The 20271-nt window shown below is 34.4% G+C and overlaps 2 protein-coding genes across 12 annotated transcripts in view; one reads left to right on the forward strand and one right to left on the reverse strand.

The window, feature by feature from the left end:
• Positions 1–17068, forward strand: part of Dh31 (diuretic hormone class 2) — a 718880-nt gene extending 701812 nt beyond the window's left edge. For both annotated transcript variants that reach the window (XM_069840508.1, XM_069840509.1), the window contains exon 4: positions 16547–17068. In XM_069840508.1, the coding sequence (XP_069696609.1) occupies positions 16547–16685 (139 nt within the window). In that variant the 3' untranslated portion in view covers positions 16686–17068. The remainder of the gene's footprint in view (positions 1–16546) is intronic.
• LOC138709611 (uncharacterized) overlaps positions 1–20271 on the reverse strand; it is a 444175-nt gene that overhangs the window by 167938 nt on the left and 255966 nt on the right. The window contains exon 2 of one of the 10 annotated variants that reach the window (XR_011334976.1): positions 5196–7661. The exons of the other annotated variants lie outside the window; for them this stretch is intronic. The gene's annotated coding sequence lies outside the window, so the exon portion shown is untranslated. Of the gene's footprint in view, positions 1–5195; positions 7662–20271 lie in introns of those variants that run through there. 10 annotated transcript variants of the gene reach the window in all.

The following is a 20271-nucleotide window of genomic DNA, read 5'->3' on the forward strand; positions in this document are numbered from 1 at the left end:
TTTGATTCTTTCATTGTATTTACGAGTATTTTCCAATTGAATTTAAAATGGATGCAGACGCAGATAGACTTGTGTGCATGTAAGCCCCCACTTTTTAATTGAATCGACTTTTGCAAAAAGGACATATGTTACAAATTTAATGTTTTCAGATATTCAAGAAAAACATAATAGCAGGCAGGAAACTTAAAATTGGAACTTGGTATTCTTGTTACATCAACATAGCTACAAATGTGATTGATATATGTTATAACTTACTCACCCAATGGCCATCTATTAAGTTACAGTTTGCACGAAAAGACCGATTTTGACAAAAATATAGCTTATGTCCTTTTTGCAAAAATCGGTTCAATTATATTGAAAAGAAGAGCCTAGCAGGTAAACTGTGGGAATAAATTGCAAAAAAATTAATAATAATAATAATAATAATAATAATAATAATAATAATAATAATAATGTCTTTATAAAACCAAGTACCTGTACATTAATGTTTTGGTTTAGAGAATGAATTGAATAACTTCTATTTATGTGATTTTTTTTCTTCTAAGCACATAAAATAATATATCTTTGCAACGATTTCGTTTTCGCTTGCCATCATGTCATAATTGGACGGAGTTATGCAATAAGAGACCAACCGACAAAAACATGTTTTTGAGATATTCACCATTGAAGTGAATTTGGTTATATATTAAATATGTTATGCAAGAAGTATTGTAACATGCATACAATTACAAAAAATATCACAAATAATAATAAAAAACTAACCGATTTTTAATAACAAACCTTCAGTGAAATTTCTAACTTCTATATTTTTACACCAATTAATCTGAAACTTTTACCATATATGTTTTACAATGTGGACATGCAGTATACAAATTTTCACTTAGATATTCCAATTAGTTTACTTATAATTAATTGTTGTTGTTTTTTTTAAATACTGAATTATAATTGTCCCAATTTTCAAAGTTTGTATAATATTTCTTTAAATTTTTATTTAATTTATTCCTGGTAGATGTATGTAAAGTATGGCACATGTTTTTCTTATTTTTCCAATTGCTTTTTGAGAAAAAAAAGTATTTACCCTTTTAGTTGTTAATTTTTTAATTTTTTATAAACCTTATGACATTCCCAACACATGGTCATTTGAATACTTTCAATAGCAGAAGAAAACACATTTGTCTGTTTACTTCACATCCTTTTGTGGACTCGTGTGCAAAATTTCACTGATATCGGAGAAAAACTGCGTTCATTAGAGCATTTTGAATGTTACAAAATGTTGAAAATTGGTAAATCGAGAAAACGAGTATCAAAGTACACCATGTAATATATATATATATATATATATATATATATATATATATATTATACAAGTATATACTGTCGATATCCTTCCTTCCTATACAGGTCTACCACACACATTTTTCTCCTACAGCGCGAAATACGAACTGAATGAAAAGTAAAATTAGTTAGAAAGAAGAACAAAGTCTGTCAGAATGACAGCTGAGAGTCAGTTTAAAGGGCTGCAGCTCCACGCATGCGCTGGTCCCTTTAAATTCGTTCTGAGGGACTTTAAATTGTCATAGGGCCAAAACAAGTACAGATTTAGAAAAGTGAAACATTATTTTATTTTTTAGAATTAAAAATAAAATTTCCATTTTTTATGTTTTATTTTTTCGCTATTTTCATCAATCCATAGCCTTAATATTGCAAAGCAAACTAAACACATAAATTAAAAAAAAAAACTTAAAATTGTTTAACGACACATTAAAAGTGTCAAAATTTTAAAAAAAGGTTATGTACCTTAGACAGACGGTCCGTTTCGACGCCGGTTCTGCGTCATCTTCAGTGAATTCGTAAGACACTGAAGATGACGCACAACCGGCGTCGAAACGGGCCGTCTGTCTAAGGTACATAACCTTTTTTAAAAATTTTGACACTTTTAACGTGTCGTTAAATAATTTTAAGTTTTTTAAAGAAAGTGTTAACGTGAACCAGAATCAATGAAATAAATATTATGCTTATAAATGGCAATAGAGTGCAGATACCGCATTCTTGATTTTTTTTCTGAGTTAAATAATGCAGCCAACAATATATTTGTGTTAATATTCACTTTTTTTCTTCAAATTATCGGTTGGTATACTGTTGCATATCTGACAGTAACAGTACGTGGAAAACCCAATTACGTACGTCGTTATGGTGAAATTCTGTCCTACACAGACCGAAACAGTCTTGTCCGGTATCGGATAGTCCGAAACGAAATTGTCTCGTCGGAGACAGGATGTCCGAAGCGGTATGCTAACGACTTATAGACAAGCCTGCTGCCGAGCTATATTCCACACATAGGGGAGAGTCGGGTAGTATCGGACATCGGGTAGTATCGGACAGTGCGTTTCTTTCATCTACCACCATATGGTAGTACCTGAATGACATGGTTACGTTTCTCTATGCAACATCACAGAAACGTAACCATGTCAATCAGGTACTATCATCGTGTGGTAGATGAAAGAAACTCACTGTCCGATATTACCCGATGTCCGATACTACCCGACTCTCCCCTACCTATTTTTGAAGTCCGAACGCAGGCCTCTAATAATGACGTTTGTGAACTAAAAAATATTCAGTGTCGCTAAGATGATTATTTGTAGATAACGAAGCAGTATCACGCGTAACTTAAACTACCGAAAGAAAATGTTTCATAATCGCCTTAGCTATTTATCATAAGCTGTACTGACAAAAATCGAATACAGGCCCTCTTTAGCGGACACCATGAAGAGAGTGAGGACAGAGCTATATTTTAATTTATTTATTTAACTATGTTATCGACCGACAACACGTCAAAGTTTCGCTATCACTTGCGAATCGATGTTCAAATAAACAAATAGAGTTTGTTTACAACCCAACGTCATTCTCTGCGCTTACAGCTGCGCATGCGTCATTGAGTAGCAATGTCCTTCATCTGAACAAATATTTCTCTTCCAGTTACTCGCAGATAAAGATGGGAAAGTTATCTCTGAGAGTGGAGTAGCCGACCTTTGTTTCATTCATACTGTGTAGCAAACTGCAACGTAGCAAAAAATTACGTATTGCGCAAGGTTATTAATCTCTCCCACTTCCCTCACGCATTAAGAAGTAATGACTAATTAAACAACTGGCGATTGATGGAAAACATTAACGATAACAACCCTGCATTGACATCTGTTAACTACATTAGATGCAGATCATTGCAATGACTGTGACCTTAACTGTAGACACAAAATAATCGCTGTCGTGTCACGCGATAGTTCACAACTGCGACAGAAATATCTTCCTCAGTTTGAACCTAGAACAATATTACTTCTATTCCTTACAAATCGATTATACGATCCCAAATGAATGTGTGTTTGTATAATAGTCACCACAAGACAGCGGTTAATGTAGGAGTTTTGTAATTCGTCAATTATTGTAGCCAAACATTCTCCAGCGAACTAAAACAACGAGCGCAAGATATCATTATTATTATTATTATTATTATTATTATTATTATTATTATTATTATTAACGGCCCCCAGATATGGAGGGTAGCTGCGATTATATTCAATAAGCAGTAATGGCCAGCCGATGAGGGGTGGTCCTCCAGCTTGGGGGTTGGGCGAAGGGCTAACAAATCACCATAAAAACAGCTTGTTCGAAACCACACAATAAGCCTCGCAATAGGACTGATTCTCTGGCACAACCACAGCAAAAGGAAGTGGGATATGATGATAGAGACTGGATTAATCTTGCTCATGATAGGGACCGATGGCAGGCTTATGTGAGGGCGGCAGTGAACCTTCGGGTTCCTTAAAAGCCATTTGTGAGTAAATATTATTATATTAACTTCTTTAAAATATTTCTAGTTAACTGGTGTGGATTATTATTATTATTATTATTATTATTATTATTATTATTATTATTATTATTATTATTATTATACTCGGTTAAGAGAGAAGTTTTATATGATAGTCTTATTGAATTTGGTATTCCCACGAAACTAGTTCGATTAATTAAAATGTGTCTCAGTGAAACTTACAGCAGAGTCCGTATAGGCCAGTTTCTGTCAGATGCGTTTCCAATTCACTGCGATCTAAAGCAAGGAGATGCACTATCACCTTTACTTTTTAACTTTGCTCTAGAGTCTAGAGTATGTCATTAGGAAAGTCCAGGATAACAGAGAAGGTTTGGAATTGAACGGGTTATATCAGCTGCTTGTCTATGCGGATGACGTGAATATGAAAATCCACAAACGATTGGGGAAAATACGAGAATTTTACTTGAAGCAAGTAAAGAGATAGGTTTCGAAGTAAATCCCGAAAAGACAAAGTATATGATTATGTCTCGTGACCAGAATATTGTACGAAATGGAAATATAAAAACTGGAAATTTATCTTTTGAAGAGGTGGAAAAATTCAAATACCTGGGAGCAACAGTAACAAATATAAATGATACTCGGGAGGAAATTAAACACAGAATGAATATGGGAAATGCCTGTTATTATTCGGTTGAGAAGCTTTTATCATCCAGTCTGCTGTCAAAAAATCTGAAAGTTAGAATTTATAAAACAGTTATATTACCGGTTGTTCTTCATGGTTGTGAAACTTGGACTCTCACTTTGAGAGAGGAACATAGGTTAAGGGTGTTTGAGAATAAGGTGCTTAGGAAAATATTTGGGGCTAAGAGGAAGCATTGTATTCTTCACCTGATATAATTAGGAACATTAAATCCAGACGTTTGAGATGGCCAGGGCACGTAGCACGTATGGGCGAATTGAGAAATGTTTATAGAGTGTTAGTTGGGAGGCCGGAGGGAAAAATACCTTTGGGGAGGCCGAGACGTAGATGGGAGGATAATATTAAAATTGATTTGAGGGAGGTGAGATATGATGAGAGAGACTGGATTAATCTTGCTCAGGACAGGGACGAATGGCGGGCTTATGTGAGGGCGGCAATGAACCTCCGGGTTCCTTAAAAGCCAGTAAGTAAGTCATTATATTATATTATATTATATTATATTATATTATATTATATTATATTATATTATATTATATATAAAAATCAAGTTCTTTACAGTGAATTATTAATTGAATTGATTGATTTAGTAACGACGTAATTAATAATTAGTTAATACAATAACTGCTCATTACTATATCAAATGCTACATAAGAAGCTTCATACACTGACTCACTGAAGAAAGTAACATTCATTACTTTTATTTTCAAACAAATGTTGATTGTGTTGTATTGAAAAAAGTATAATATTGTAGGATAATAGTCTATTTGAAGGAATAATTTTGTGTAAATATACACTATTTATGTTGATTATTTCGTTTATATGACGTCATGTCATTTTCGGCCATTGAAGTGTAATGAAATTTGAATTCCAACCAATCACAGTCATCTTTTGTTTAGTCAGTGTCGTCAACTGTTTCCACGTAAATCGATCAGCATGAGTCCATTGTACTAAATAAAGAGCGAAAGCCTACTTCCACATCTACATCTCCATCTTCTAATTCCATGTCCATTGTATCTAAAGAAAATGACACTCCTTGATAACAATTGTTCATTTAATTTTATTAATGTATTAATCAGGTTATTTTGTAATTATACTATAAAATGTTTAAATTAAATTATGATTTCAGCAGATAATGGAAGCGTATTTCTGTTATATTAACAAAAGAAAAGCGCAGTACATGTATTTCGCTTTTCTCAATTGGCATTACTGAATAATATTCAATTTTTTATTGCATTAATCGTTATTCATCTATTTCGACTTCAGAATATTTGAATAGGTTAAGTATTCATAAATATACAATTATTAACATTTAGTGAGCGAATTTTAGGGATTTATTATTTATATTTTTATTTTATTCACGAATTAGTCCTAATAAATGTCACTCGAGGTCTGAGATTACCCAACTCTTGTGACATTACTATAGATAATTCCATAAATAGTCATTGATAACAGTTAAATAACGTAATTCACCACTGGCACGCTTTGTGATCAGTATCGGCTACCTCTCCATCCCCACTCCTCATATCTAGACTGAAGTATTGCGGGTTGCATTTAGCAGTGATTCGGCGCTACCTATTGCTTTGGACACGCCTGGCCTAAAGCATGTGAGTACCAAAATATCATGCATGTGGCATTAACAGTTCCGAAGATATAGAACTTTTGTATGAGAATAAAACAAAAACATTAAAGTTACGGGAAGTTTCAAACATAATTTAGTGGCATTTCCCTGTACACTAGATCTTTAAAAATGGTGTCAATATCATAAATGCGCTTAAATTTTATGTAATATATTTTTCACATATCAAAGATAATTTTGAAGCAATTTTTTAATTGCACTGGTTTTCCAACATACGAATAATCAACCATTCTTTCCTCTTGAAAACCCTGTGTACCAGAGCTTTAAAAATAGTACCACAGCACCTGAATAGACATAAATGCTTATTAAACCGTATGTAATGTATTTTTGACATATTAAAATGTACTTTAAAGCAAACAATCTTTTTTGAAACTTCACTGTTTTTCCACCATATTAAAACCATCCTCTCTCTTTAAAATGTAATCAATACACGTAATGAAATTGGTGACACACAGTAGGGGTAAATTAAATGTAAATTAAGTTATATTTACTCGTCACTTCCACATCGACATACGGGTTCTTTGTTCATACTATTAATGAAGCTACTTGAATAAACTGTACTTTTATTCTTTTCCTGAATATTCCCCCCAGCAGCTGACTACTGACTGTATCGAACTTTTATGTAATAAAATATTACGTGTATCTCTCAATTGTGTTTCTTATGTTTTTAGAGTATTCGTTGTCATGGAAATGTTATTTATAGAATATCGGACGATCGAGCTCCTTTCATATTTCGGGTTTAAACAAAAGAAAGGGGTTGCTAAGTTTCTAGCCCAGTAAAGAAGCAAAGAATTTAATTATAACTAGCATTATTTTCAGTGCGTTATACTAGGGCGTTCGAAAAGTAATGGCAACATAGTTACTGCTTCACACTAAATTTATTTAGATTACTTTTGACATTGCATACTTCAAATATAGTCTCCTGCCATGTAAACAATACGTTGCCAAATTCTTGGAAGACGGCGGACTCCATCTGCAGCAGCATTTCTAGATATCTCTCTCACTGATCAATCTAAAGCTCTTTGGATGTCAACTCTTGATTGAAAGCCAATGCCTCGCTTCCACCCAACTTGCAATAGTTCAGTATGGTAGGACTTCTCTCCCACAGGCTTCTTGTTATGCCCTAAAGCACTGAGTTGCATGCTTTTCTCTTGCAACTTGGGTTTTTATGAAGCACCTTTGTTGTACCTTTAGGACTGCTTTGTTTACTACAAATCAGAAACAGTCACTGGTTCTTTCGAGACTTTCAATGTTGCAAATTTATAAAACAATCGCTGCTCTATTACGTAGTACAAGATTTCAATGGTCACCGCTAGGAGCGTTGATTTACAGCATTGTTGTCATTACTTATCGAATCCTCTAGTATTATCTATCCTATATTTGACATATTTTTAAGTCCATAGGCCTACTAGAGGGATACCTAAAGCATTGAATATTGACCAGAAGAGGGAAAGACTGAGAGAGATTTTGGGAAAAATATTTTACTATGTTACACATCGAATCTGAAACAAAAAATCAATCATAATATTAGAAGCATCTTTCTTATTCTATCTGAAAAATATTTCGAGAGCAGAAATCAGTTAGGAAAGTTATGGTTTCACTTTTTTACAGCAGGAATTATCGTGGTTGATTTCCCTGAAACTTGGTGCCACTATCAATTGTGAACATTATTCTAAGCTTCTAAGACGTCTACAAGAAGAAGTGAAGCTTAGGGGTAACGGAAGTTAAGCAAAGAAATCGGCCTTCAACAGAGCGTTTGTAACTCTAAAGTCTAATGGAACTGTAAGAGAATGGGTTGAAGGGTCTTGTTATCTACCATATTTACGAAATTTGGCTCCAGCAGACTATTTTATGTTTTCAAACCTCAAACAAAATTTGGATGAAAGAAAACCAGAGAGCCATAATATTGCGATACAAGCAGTGTATGACTACCTCCTGATAGAATGAATACGGAAGTCGAAAATTAAAAATTACATCGTTCAGAGCACAAGGGAATGAAGTCCATTTTTGGTCAATTCGGAGATATTTCGTCTGTACATACCTTAGATGAAGCTATTTTCACACTATAAAAGAATCATGTCCTCACAATCTTTGCAAAGGTGCAGATGTTTAAAATGCGCTGACCTTTAATGGGTTATTAACTGTACATAAAGAACTTTAAGACTAATTTTCTGAAAAGTTTATTTTTGTGACTTGATTGCCTTGTGCTCTGAACGCGCCATATGGTACACAGGAAGTATACCGATAGAGTTAAAGGAAGCTGAGATTATTATTATACATACAAACGGAATTAAAACTAAATGCTGTAATTAGGGGAGAGTTGCCGAATTTGGACCATTGCCTAAATTGGACCGCAGTTGTATTTCCATATATAGAAGTATTGCAAACATTTAAGATGGCACCACTGCTTGCTGCCACTGCCTAAGGTACTCATCTTGAAGTTCAGTGAGCTGCAACCATCTTAGCGAATAGGATTGCCGTTAATGTGTTTTGGTGTTTTCGCTTACAATTTTTACGCTACGGATCTTAAGCTTCTATATACAGTAGGAGTAAGTAATAACAATTTCTATACTATACGTTACAAGTATTTTTCATTAGCTACTATCTGCGTGTTTTAAAACTAGTTTTTAATTTCATGTGTTTCTTTCGTGTCGTCTGTTTGCATAAGTGAACAAGTTGCCTAGGTTGGACCTCTGCGCGTTGCCTGGATTGGACTGGTCCAATTTAGGAAACTGTTAGTATTTTTTTTTTAACATGAATATAAAGCATTAAATTATGGTCAATGTTAAGAAAAAGTAGTATATTGGGGGATTCTGTGTCTTTATTTTTCCAAGATACCAAAAAGGGGAACCTACCGGAAATGAAATGATACTTTGAAGATGGCGGTAGCAGCATAAAGGAATGGTGACTATGGACTCAACGAGTGTGCTCTCCTATATGGAGAGCCATAGACTACAGCAAAGATATATGCTGATTGCAAAAACGCTTTCCAATGAAGTCCTTCGGAAGGCAAGCAACCTTCAATTGAGATATGGAAAAAAATATTGCCGACCACATTCTCTTTTTTGAAGAAAGGTTTTATGGGTTGACAATCAAAGATATGCATAAGCTTGCTTTTGATGTCGCAGGAAAATATGATGCTACTACACTACGCTTCTATGAAGCGAAACTCAAAACTTTCTTTCCGTCACCCAGAAGGAGCATAAATGGCCCGAACTAAGGGGTTCAATAGGGACAGTTTTATCCAGTTTTCCGACCTGCTGAAAAAAAAACTGTCGATGAGAATGGTATCACAGCAAATACTGTGTTCAACGTTGACGAATCTGGATTTAAAACGGTGCAAAAGAGGCAACAGAAAGTTATAGCTCAGAAAGAGAAACACCAAGTTGGAGCCGTAAGTGGTGAAAGAGGTGTAAATACCACAGTAGTCTGTGTTGTCAATGCGGCGGGGTTCTTTATACTGCCACTGGTAACTTTCAAACGCAAGAGGAAATCATGTCACCTTTTTATTTTTATGTCTACGTTTCTTTAATCACAGGAGTTTCCTAGCCAAAAGGAACTTTCCAATTCTATGTAACATTTATTTATTTATTTATTTTTATTTTTCTATGAGTCTTCCTCTAATTTTTAAATAGGCTATGTAACCGAGACAAGCAGCTAATACAAAACTAATTCAGTGCAAAGAGAAATATTCTGAGGGTAACAATCAGCTTGAATGCAATAGTGTTTCTGTAATTAATTTATCTTGTTTTTCTTTAATTTTTCATCAAAGTTCAGAGAATTGTGTAACTTCTTTCACCGTATGTTAATATCTGATACATTTTTAACGTAAAATTTGGTGAATTAAAGATATTTATAATAAATACCCTTTTTCTACTTATTTGTTTACTATTACTAATGTATTTTTGCGGGGTCCAAATTGGGACACTATGAGTCTAAATTAGGCTACCGGTTTCCCAATTTGGACCATTTCCATGATTTTGGTTTTACCTTTTTATATTTATTAAGAATTGTGTAATTTAAAATATAGCACTATAGGATGAAAGTACATGGAATGTAGAATGTACTAGAACATATTTTGATTTAATTTAATCATTATTAAAGACATGGGATTAAAAAACAAAAAAACTGGTCCAATATAGGCAACCTTCCCCTATAGAGGAATCTGTTAAATGTCATACAAAAAATACAATCAAATACATAGCACAAGAAAATGGTTACAATCCAAACATAACAGACAACATCATAAGAAAGACAAAACAAAAACTTAACAAACACAACACAAACACAATAACACAAGAAATACATCACACTAACATACGAAAACAAAAGTACACACAAGATCGCATCTTCATTCAGAAAGCAGAAATACAACATAGCATACAGAACAGAAAACACACTACAAAGACATCTCAACACACAAAAAACACAAACAAATAAATACGACCACACAGGAGTATACAAACTTACATGTAATAATAGTTGCGACCAGTAGCGGCTGGTGGTCAAAATAATGAGTGTGCTATAATTTCTATATTGGCCTACTGTATACACTTATATGTATTTATCTTAATTTGAGACTCGCCTAGTGACGAAATATGAAATCCATACGACGTTCCTTCCCACTGCAGAACCTGTCAATTACCCTGGTGTTAAGCCCTTCAACTTGGATATCATACTCTTTTCTATTGACAGTGTTACTTCACAGAATGGATCCTGTGAATTGTTGGAGGCTATGTACCGTAACAATTGAACAGCTCCATCTATATTCCGGAAGGCAGGTGTTCCGTATAGAACTCAAAGTTGTGTCTTTAACACTCTTTTGTTCAGTACAGTACAGCTGTTGACAGCAACTTCAAGTTCGCGTTCAGGAAAATTAGGCTATCCAAAAATTGCCAGAAAATTTGCTGTTTAACAATTCTGTTGCATCTAGATAGCTTAAACACTGGAAACGGTGAGTAGTTTTCTGAATTATACGGTCACATACTTCCTTGGCTTCAGTTTTCTAGGATTCCATTCTCCGTCGATTGCTGACTGGTTCAGGAGGAACCTCAAAAACCAGGTAGACGGCAGCAGCAGTCGGACACTTGAATTACCAAATAGGTCTACATTGTAAATAGTTCCGAGTTCTTCCACAAACAAGCATTCTTTCGTTACGCTTTACTTTTGTAATCTCCAAGCTGTGTTGTGCTGAAGCTGACGACAGCACTTCCCCACGTAAAAATAGCCAATCAGGGCAGTGATTTCAGCTTCGCACATGCGCATTAATTGTCTACATTCTTATGTAGAGTTTTGAGTAGCACATTGTACCCCCTGAGGCACCAAAGAGCTAAGAGAGAAGACTAAACACTCTATAACGCGTCATGAACATAACCACGGGAAATTGTCAAATGGCAGATCAGATACTATGGTGGTATTGCAAATAACATTATTTGAGCAAAAATTATCATTGTACTGTAGCACATAAGGACGGGCCGCCCCTGGTTGCGACAAGTTCTACATTGGACAGACAGGCAGATCATTCCAAACTCGATACAAAGAACACATTAAAGCAATAACCAGAGGACACAATACACTTACATATGCCGAACACATAACTAATGCTAACCATACATACAATAACATAAATACAGACGTGGAAATCCTACACATACAATCCAAAAACCAAAAACTCAACACACTAGAACAATATGAAAAATACGGACACACTAAAACACACCCTAATCAAATTCTCAACACACAGATCAATTTCAGAACACACACTATTTGACTCCACTTTTCAACACGCAAACGCACCCCTACAACATGCAGGGATGTCGAGATCTAGTAAGCTCTGATGATGGTGTACAGTATGCACCGAAACAGCTGTAAGCTACACGTGCTTATATAATTCACACTAGTAAGTTTGTCATTTAATCAATCATTTAAAAAACATATATAAAAACGTAATAAAGGAGGAATAACGAACAGAAAATATACTCCAAGAAGAACAATGATAATTCCGCAAGAAAGATAATGTATTGATATAATATTCAAAATCAAACAAATAATAGATTCTTAGATTACGTGAAAGCTTATGACAGTACACTGGGTCAAGCCATGGAAAATATTAGAAGATTATTTAATTAATCTTCGCATTATCAAATAAAGATTAAGACCAGCAGGCAAAACAAAAGGGAATCTGGACTAAGTACAGAAGTAATAAGAAGACTGTCGTCTTTCTCCTATATTATTTGATATGTACAGATATGGAATTAAAATTTGGAGCGAGTCTTGATGGGAGTCCGCCTGTATGTAGGCAAGAATTTCACCCGCCTGTCCACAAGTAGCATACATACAGGGGTTCTTGTTTACTGCACATGCGCAGTGTGTTGTAAGCGAAACATACAATAAGGGAGTTCCAAATTTTATTTCCGTATATGTACGTAAATAAAATTTTAGAAGAACGGCAAAATACACAGCCGGAGTATACATTTCTTGCAAAAAATATGAAAATCAAAACAATATTATTTGCCGACAACCAGATTCTTTTGGCCAGCAGTGAAGATGAACTCCAATACAATGTAGACTAACAAAACGCAACAATATTTTAATAGTACATTATGCAACGAGCCTATAATGATAGTAATTAAGAAGCGAGTATGGATGTTTATGAAACGAGCGCAAGCGAGTTTCATAATTTTCATACGAGCTTCTTAATTACCATTATAGGCGAGTTTCATACGACTTTTTATGCTCAACTATATTTCTACCTTGAAATTATTCAGATGTATACATTTTATTTGTATCTGACAAGATCGGAAGTGACCTTGTTCTAGGTCGTGAATTGTGAGATGTGCGCAGACGCGAAAGTATTGATTTTTTCCGAGGAACAATAATGTCATTGACCTTGGTGTAATCCCGTTAAACTTGGTATAACCTAGATTATTGAATTCGACATTGAAAAACGAGATGACAAATTGAATTTATTTGAATATTATTTACAATTAACGCTAATTATTATAGTAACAGAGCATAACCTTCTGCGACAGTATTGGATTTCCAGCCTCCGTGACTTTTCGCTAATTCTCTTTCGATTGCATATCCGAGAATAATCGATACTTGCGGTTTTATAACGGTACAAAGCTGACTTGTCATTGGCTGAACATCTGTAAGCTGAGTTGTCATTGGCTGAAAACACCTGTACTTTAATGAGTAGGTGTACTTTAATGACATGCATTAAAGGACAGCTACCAGGTGTATAATTACTACATTTCGGCATGGTCGAGCATAAAAGAATGTAAAATTGCAATTTCAAGTTAACAATGCAACGGAGGTAAAATATATGAAGAGAGATAAAATAATTATAGACGGCCAAAATACAGGAAATATACAAACTTTTTAATACTTTGGATGTAATGTAACTAATAATTATAAATTGAACTTAGACCTGGAAGAAAATACACAGAAATATAACAGAGCAAATGGATTAATAAGAAAATATTTTGAGAAATATATGTCAAAGGATATTAAGATAAGATTTCACAATGTTCTGCCAAAACCTATACTGCTATTACGTAGTGAGAGACGCACTTTGACAGCGCATGATAAAAGGTGTAGAATCAGCAAAAATGAGATTCCTCAGATCAGTTACAAAAGTTACAGTTTTAGATAAAATTAAAGCAGTGAGATTAGGGATAAATTAAAAACAAAAAATGTTGCGGAAGCAGTTAAAGATTATCAAAAACAGTGGATGCATCATGTAGGAAGAATGTCATTAGACAGACTACTAAGATAAGCATATATACATATCATCCTGTGGTAAAGTTTGACCTGGACAGACCAAGGAGGAGATGGAAGGATTCAGTCTCGGAACGGGCAGCCTTCATAGGATGAAGAAGAATATATACATTTCATTTGAGGGGGATAAAAAAGCTTCTTAATCGTGTCAATATTTGAATCGGCTTTTTTTTTTCAAGGGCGTGAGTCAGGAAAAGTAAATTTGTGGGAAATTGAAGAAAAACTATGTTAGAAAAAAATAGTTTGAAATATATAATTCCGGACATGTAAGCCGGTATTTTAGGTTACAGTTGCTGGTTTTTAAAGTATTTATACTATTTATACGCATCGTGCGGGTACTTAAGGTTTCATTAAGATTTAAAATACGAAAAAAGCCACCCTTTATAAAAAAAATCAATTTTATAACGAGTAAAATCAAATAAGGTATCAATATGGTGAAGTCAGCCAAATAATACACTGAGTTTAACGATCTATTTTGTTCCTAAAGCTAGATACAGTTTCTTCAATTTTATGTTTAACATAAATTATTCCTTCTTTTAACAACAGTAAACTAAATTATTACATGAAAATAAAGGCCACAAATATAAACTAATAAAAATTAATAAACTGTATTCAATACTTATTCTTCATCATACTACAGTCTATATAAGAGAATTGTTTTCCTATACAGTATACCTAACAAATATTTTTCCTTTCTAGAAATATAGTATATGCCAAATGAGCTTATTAAACCTCTTTAAGATAAAGTAATTGAAAAAAATTAGTTACTTTTGTACCGATAGAGTTAGGGAAAGAATATTTAATATTTAGTTGATTATTATTATTATTATTATTATTATTATTATTATTATTATACACATTAGTTATTAGTAATTTTTGGATGAGAGTGGTTCGTTCTTCTCCCTTATATTTTTTCATAATCATTTGAGTGATAGGACGAATAATATCGTCGTGAGTTGAAATTCATTCTGTTATTCAGAACTTTACCACAAACCAAACACGTGGGCACTACTGACTTTTCAGCAAATATAAATGACTCTGCCCATAATAACAAATTCAATGGCGTCGATGATCTATCGGACATCCCTTCTTCTGACATTTCTGGTCCGCCACTGTGTACTACAGAGAACGAACTGTGTCCATGCGCCTGCACAGACATCGCTACACAGCAGGCGAGACGCTAGCGCCACGGTCAGTTGAGGACGCCTGGTCTAGTAGAAGGACAATGTTTTACACATATCAATTTTCATTATTATACAAGATACAGTAATGGAGGAAAAAATGTTGATTAACTTCAAAAATGTTGTAAGCTGTACCTAACCTCTTGAAAAATAAATTAGTAGCAATCAAATCCAATATTCTTCTGTTGTGGACTAAAATTCTGATTGATCCTTCTTCAGAGATGCATTAGAGCAGGCATGTCAATTGATGCCCACAGGAGCAAGCGCGCGCTTTAGAGCCCAGAAGAGCCTGAGCGCTTTACAGCGGAAAGGAAAGAGACACACGAAAGAGGTGGTATATGCCGCTTGGTCGAGCTATATTCAGAGATGGCCAGCACTGATTCAATAGATAAAGGGAAGAGAGCTTATTAAAACTGTATCCATGGTAATTTTTAGATTTGTCTGCGAAGTATAAGTGCATTATAAGAATGTAAGTTTTAATTTTAATGCTCATTATTCACAAGTTTGATTTTTTTTATTCTCAACTTTTCGTATAGAAAAGTGAAATTTTCAGGTCTAGGCCTATTTATTTAGTAGCCCTACAGAATGTTTTCATAAATCTAATATACCGTATATACGTATTACTGAAGATAGTGTATTGAAAATTTTGAAAATATTTGCATGGAAATTGTTTGTAAGGAAATGAATTAACAAAGCAACTACTGTTACATCATAAGCAAAAGATACGTGCCCATGTGTTGTAAAAATGTCAGCTCTATAGCTTCAGCAGATTTCGAGAAAATAATTTAATATTCTGATGATAGGAAGTTGATCACAAATATCACCTTAAAAGCATAATGCGATAAGAGTTTTGTTATGTAATATTAGTTACACTTAAAAGAGATACAGTACCTAGGTAACTTTGCTTTGTACTGTAATATTGTTTTGATTAGTTTATTGATTACTTTTGTAAGGCTAAAGATACCATCAATATAAATTCCAACTTATCATGTCATACTCAATCTCTTTCTTTGGAATATCACTTTCTTTATGAATGTTGTGTTTCATCCACTTAACACAGTATAATATTATACTACTATGGAATTTAAGTGAATATTCCTTCTTAACTTTCTGTTATGCTATTAAGATTTAAAACACAACTGCAATATTAAGAAATCAGTGTCAGTATCTTTGTTTTACAGACAATATAGATAATATTCAACAGAAAGAAGCCATATAAAAATAACGACATAAAATTTCACGTTCCGTTTGAAGTTTGTGCACCACTGCTTTCTTAATCCAACAGGTTGCTTATTCATATACAGAACCCTTCCTCTTTCCATACTTTGCGCTTACTGCCCGCGCACGACGTCAAGGTCAGAAAAATGCGCTTGCTTTGACATCACTGCATTAGAGAATTCACAACTGTCTTGTGGTGTTTGTTGCAGCTCCAAGCGCGGACTCGACCTGGGCCTGAGCCGCGGTTTCTCCGGCTCGCAGGCAGCCAAGCACCTCATGGGTCTCGCAGCCGCCAACTACGCCGGCGGTCCTGGCAGAAGGCGACGCAGCGCCGACGAGTCCTCATAAATCGTTAGCAACGCTCCTTCCCCAAATGTGTATACATTCCCCTCCGACACGGCACCATTATTGACTTATTTACTGTTACGTCTTACAAACTAATCGCCTGATCTCATTTGCTATGTAATAAAAGTATAGCGTTTGCTCTCAGTTTCATAGGCTTAATTAATTGTAGGCAAAAAAACACATTCCAAGGCCTATTTGTTCAAGTGTGTTATAGTGATGTTCATTTTATTGAGAAGACAATCACCAACAACAACAGCAGCTATGTGTACGTTTATAGGTGTACTGATAATTGTTTTCTCGGTAAGATATCATTTCCAAGTGTAAAAAATGTGTACAAAAATTATAGAATAAAGTGAGCAACTCCTTGTATAAATAGATGCATTTCATCAGCGTGTTGTAATTGTCTCTTTTGTAACCATGGAAACCGGCTAAATGGCCTCAACTCTACAGTTTTTTTTTTCGTTGTTGGTAACTCTGTATCATCTATTAGATGCTTTATGGTTGTGCTAACAGATGGAGTTATTTGTCAACAATGTGACGCTGAAACGTGTGTTCAGGTTACTGCCCAGCGACAGTCCTGATGTATTTTTATATATGCGATGATTGGTTAATTAACATTAACCCGGCACACTCACATTCATACAAATTTCCAGACTCTAGAGACCCAGTGAATTCTTCTTCAAGAAAAATTCACCGAGAGCCCAGCCCGGGAATCGAAACCGGGACCTCCCGATCTGGAAGCAAGCATGCTGACCAACAGACCCCGGAGGCAGTCAAAGCTCTACAGTTATGCAGGAAAATGCCACCTTACGTCGAAGAGCTTCAATTGTTTGAGAGGTAATCGAAAAGAAACCAGACATTGGAAAAAACATACTGAATTTACCAGTCAGAACTATTAGAATGTATTCTCAACACTAGGAATAGGATTTATATTTTGAAAAGTCCAAAATATGCATGCATTTATGCTGGTAAAACATAAAAAAACAAGAGCGCATCTTCATTTAAGAAATTAAGATACAAGATCGCACACAGAACACAAAACCATCTCAACAGGGGTACACAAACTCATATGTAATAGCTGTAACAACTTCTACATTGCACAGACAGGCAGATAATTTCAAATACGTTACAAAGAACACACCACAGCCATAATCACATCACACAACATTTCCACATACGCAAAACACATCACAAACACCAACCACACCTACAGCAACATAGACACAGACATGAAAATTCTACATATTCAACCGAAAAACCAGAAATTAAACACACTAGAACAATACGAAATATACAGATACACAAAAAACACACCAACAACAAATCCTCAACACACAACTCAATTTCAGAACACACACATTATTCGACTCCACACTACACTACACAAATGCACCCCCACCGGGGACGAAAATAGAAGAAGACGCGAAGATCACCCAGTTCTGAAGATGGACCCCAGACCGAAACTAGTCAACAAGGTAACTTTAAACCTAGTTCTTTAACACGAGAAAGCAATATACACAGTGAGCCAAAAAAGGCACAAAATTAGAAACACTCTATTTTCGGAAATACATAACATTAATGTATAATGAATACACTGTTGGAAAGAGTAGACTTTAAAGATGAGCAGGACTTTTTATTGTGTTTTTGAGGCTCAATTAAAATCTTATGGAGGTCAATACACAATGATGCGAAAAATGTGGTTTTTGAAGATAATTTATTACTTCAAAATGCAGAAACTCAATGTTGGACAAATTAATAATAATTAATGATTTTTAAAATAATCAAAATTAAAAATGATGCTCTATGTAACCGTCATTTTCCCGCACAGCCATTTGTAGGCGTCTTCTTCATTGTCCAATAACACTGGATATGTCTTAGATCAAGCCGATCCCAACATTCAAGAAGGCGTTGTCTTAAATGTTCAATATTACGAATTCTTGTTTTGTAGTAAACTGCTTTTTGTAGTTGACTCCATACAAAATAGTCCATAGGATTAAGATCTCGTTTGGAACTCCAGCGGAAATCATCAGAGAATCTGAGAAATGCGATCTTTCACGCAATAATCTCTCAGGAGGGATATCATGTCCGTATCTCGCTAATCAATCGTTGTACACTTGAAACAGACCATTCTCGCTGGGCGTAGTTCCTTACAATTTGACGGGCAGATAAATTATCATATTGGTACAAATGTTTAATGAAAATCTTGTCTTCGTTCGTTAAGCGACCCATTATTCACAAAATGAGAACTCAAAACTGAAGAAAACAAATGACGATAGCACAACAAACGGCTTGGCCTGCTAAACTCGTAAGACTATAATGCTTAGTTCGGAATAAACGATCGATTTTTCACTGCGTTACAAAAAATAAAAAATAATGTTTAATAAATGGTAAAAAAAATTAAATATTACAGTACTTCCCCGGTCTACAAGGACTGTGAAATTTGCCTGTGAAATAAACTTTCAAGTGAAATCATTAGCTACTGGAATATAACCATTTAAATTTTGTGCCTTTTTTGGCCTACTGTATATATTTTACAATTCATTTTTAATTTTCAGAGAAGTCTATATTGTATCTTAAAAGTATTTATTTCAGTCACTGACTTCACAGCATATTTTTAAGGTGCTACACCTTTACATTGCATATTTAAAAGACGTATGAACGTTTTCGTTGGTCTACGCCAACATCATCAGATACGAAGTACATTTCAGCAATATCAGTGCTCTCTACATAATATCTACAAATACAAAACATATTTAGTGGCATGCAAAATGAGACATATTAAAAACCAACATTGCTGTGATACACATTGACATTCTATATGACTGCCTTGATTGTCACTTACTTATATATGTAAATCAATATTTTTTGTAATCTATACGTGTATTTTAAGTAAGTGACAATCAAGGCAGTCATAGAGAATGTCAATGTGTATCACAGCAATGTTGGTTTTTAATATGTCTCATTTTGCATGCCACTAAATATGTTTTGTATTTGTAGATATTATGTAGAGAGCACTGATATTGCTGAAATGTACTTCGTATCTGATGATGTTGGCGTAGACCAACGAAAACGTTCATACGTCTTTTAAATATATAATGTAAAGGTGTAGCACCTTAAAAATATGCTGTGAAGTCAGTGACTGAAATAAATACTTTTATCCATGACCATAACGAAAAACATGCCTTTACTAAATACTTTTGCGTGTGTAAAGTAGGCTATTATTCAACATTACTTTATTTCAATAGTGAGATAAAGACTTTACCTCACAGTTTGAACTTTATCTCACAGTTCATTAGTATTTTCCTAGTAGGCCTACCCGGGTACACACGTAGACCCTACTCATTTCTTTCCATTGAACTATTACTCAAGAAGTTAATATATTAGTTACTAGACGTCACTACCTCTACTTCTTTATTACCATTTCTTAAATATACATACACTCAATCTCCTTCTCTTTTCTCTATCTGCTACGTCGTAATTTGTACATTACATCCATATCTAATATGCATCTTTTTAAAATTTTGTAATAATTTACCTTTTGGGATGCAAGGAGACTTGAACCTACGAAGTTGGGTTTATAGGATTTTAA

This window comes from Periplaneta americana, chromosome 11 (genome assembly GCF_040183065.1).
Source record: "Periplaneta americana isolate PAMFEO1 chromosome 11, P.americana_PAMFEO1_priV1, whole genome shotgun sequence".
Lineage (NCBI taxonomy): Eukaryota > Metazoa > Arthropoda > Insecta > Blattodea > Blattidae > Periplaneta > Periplaneta americana.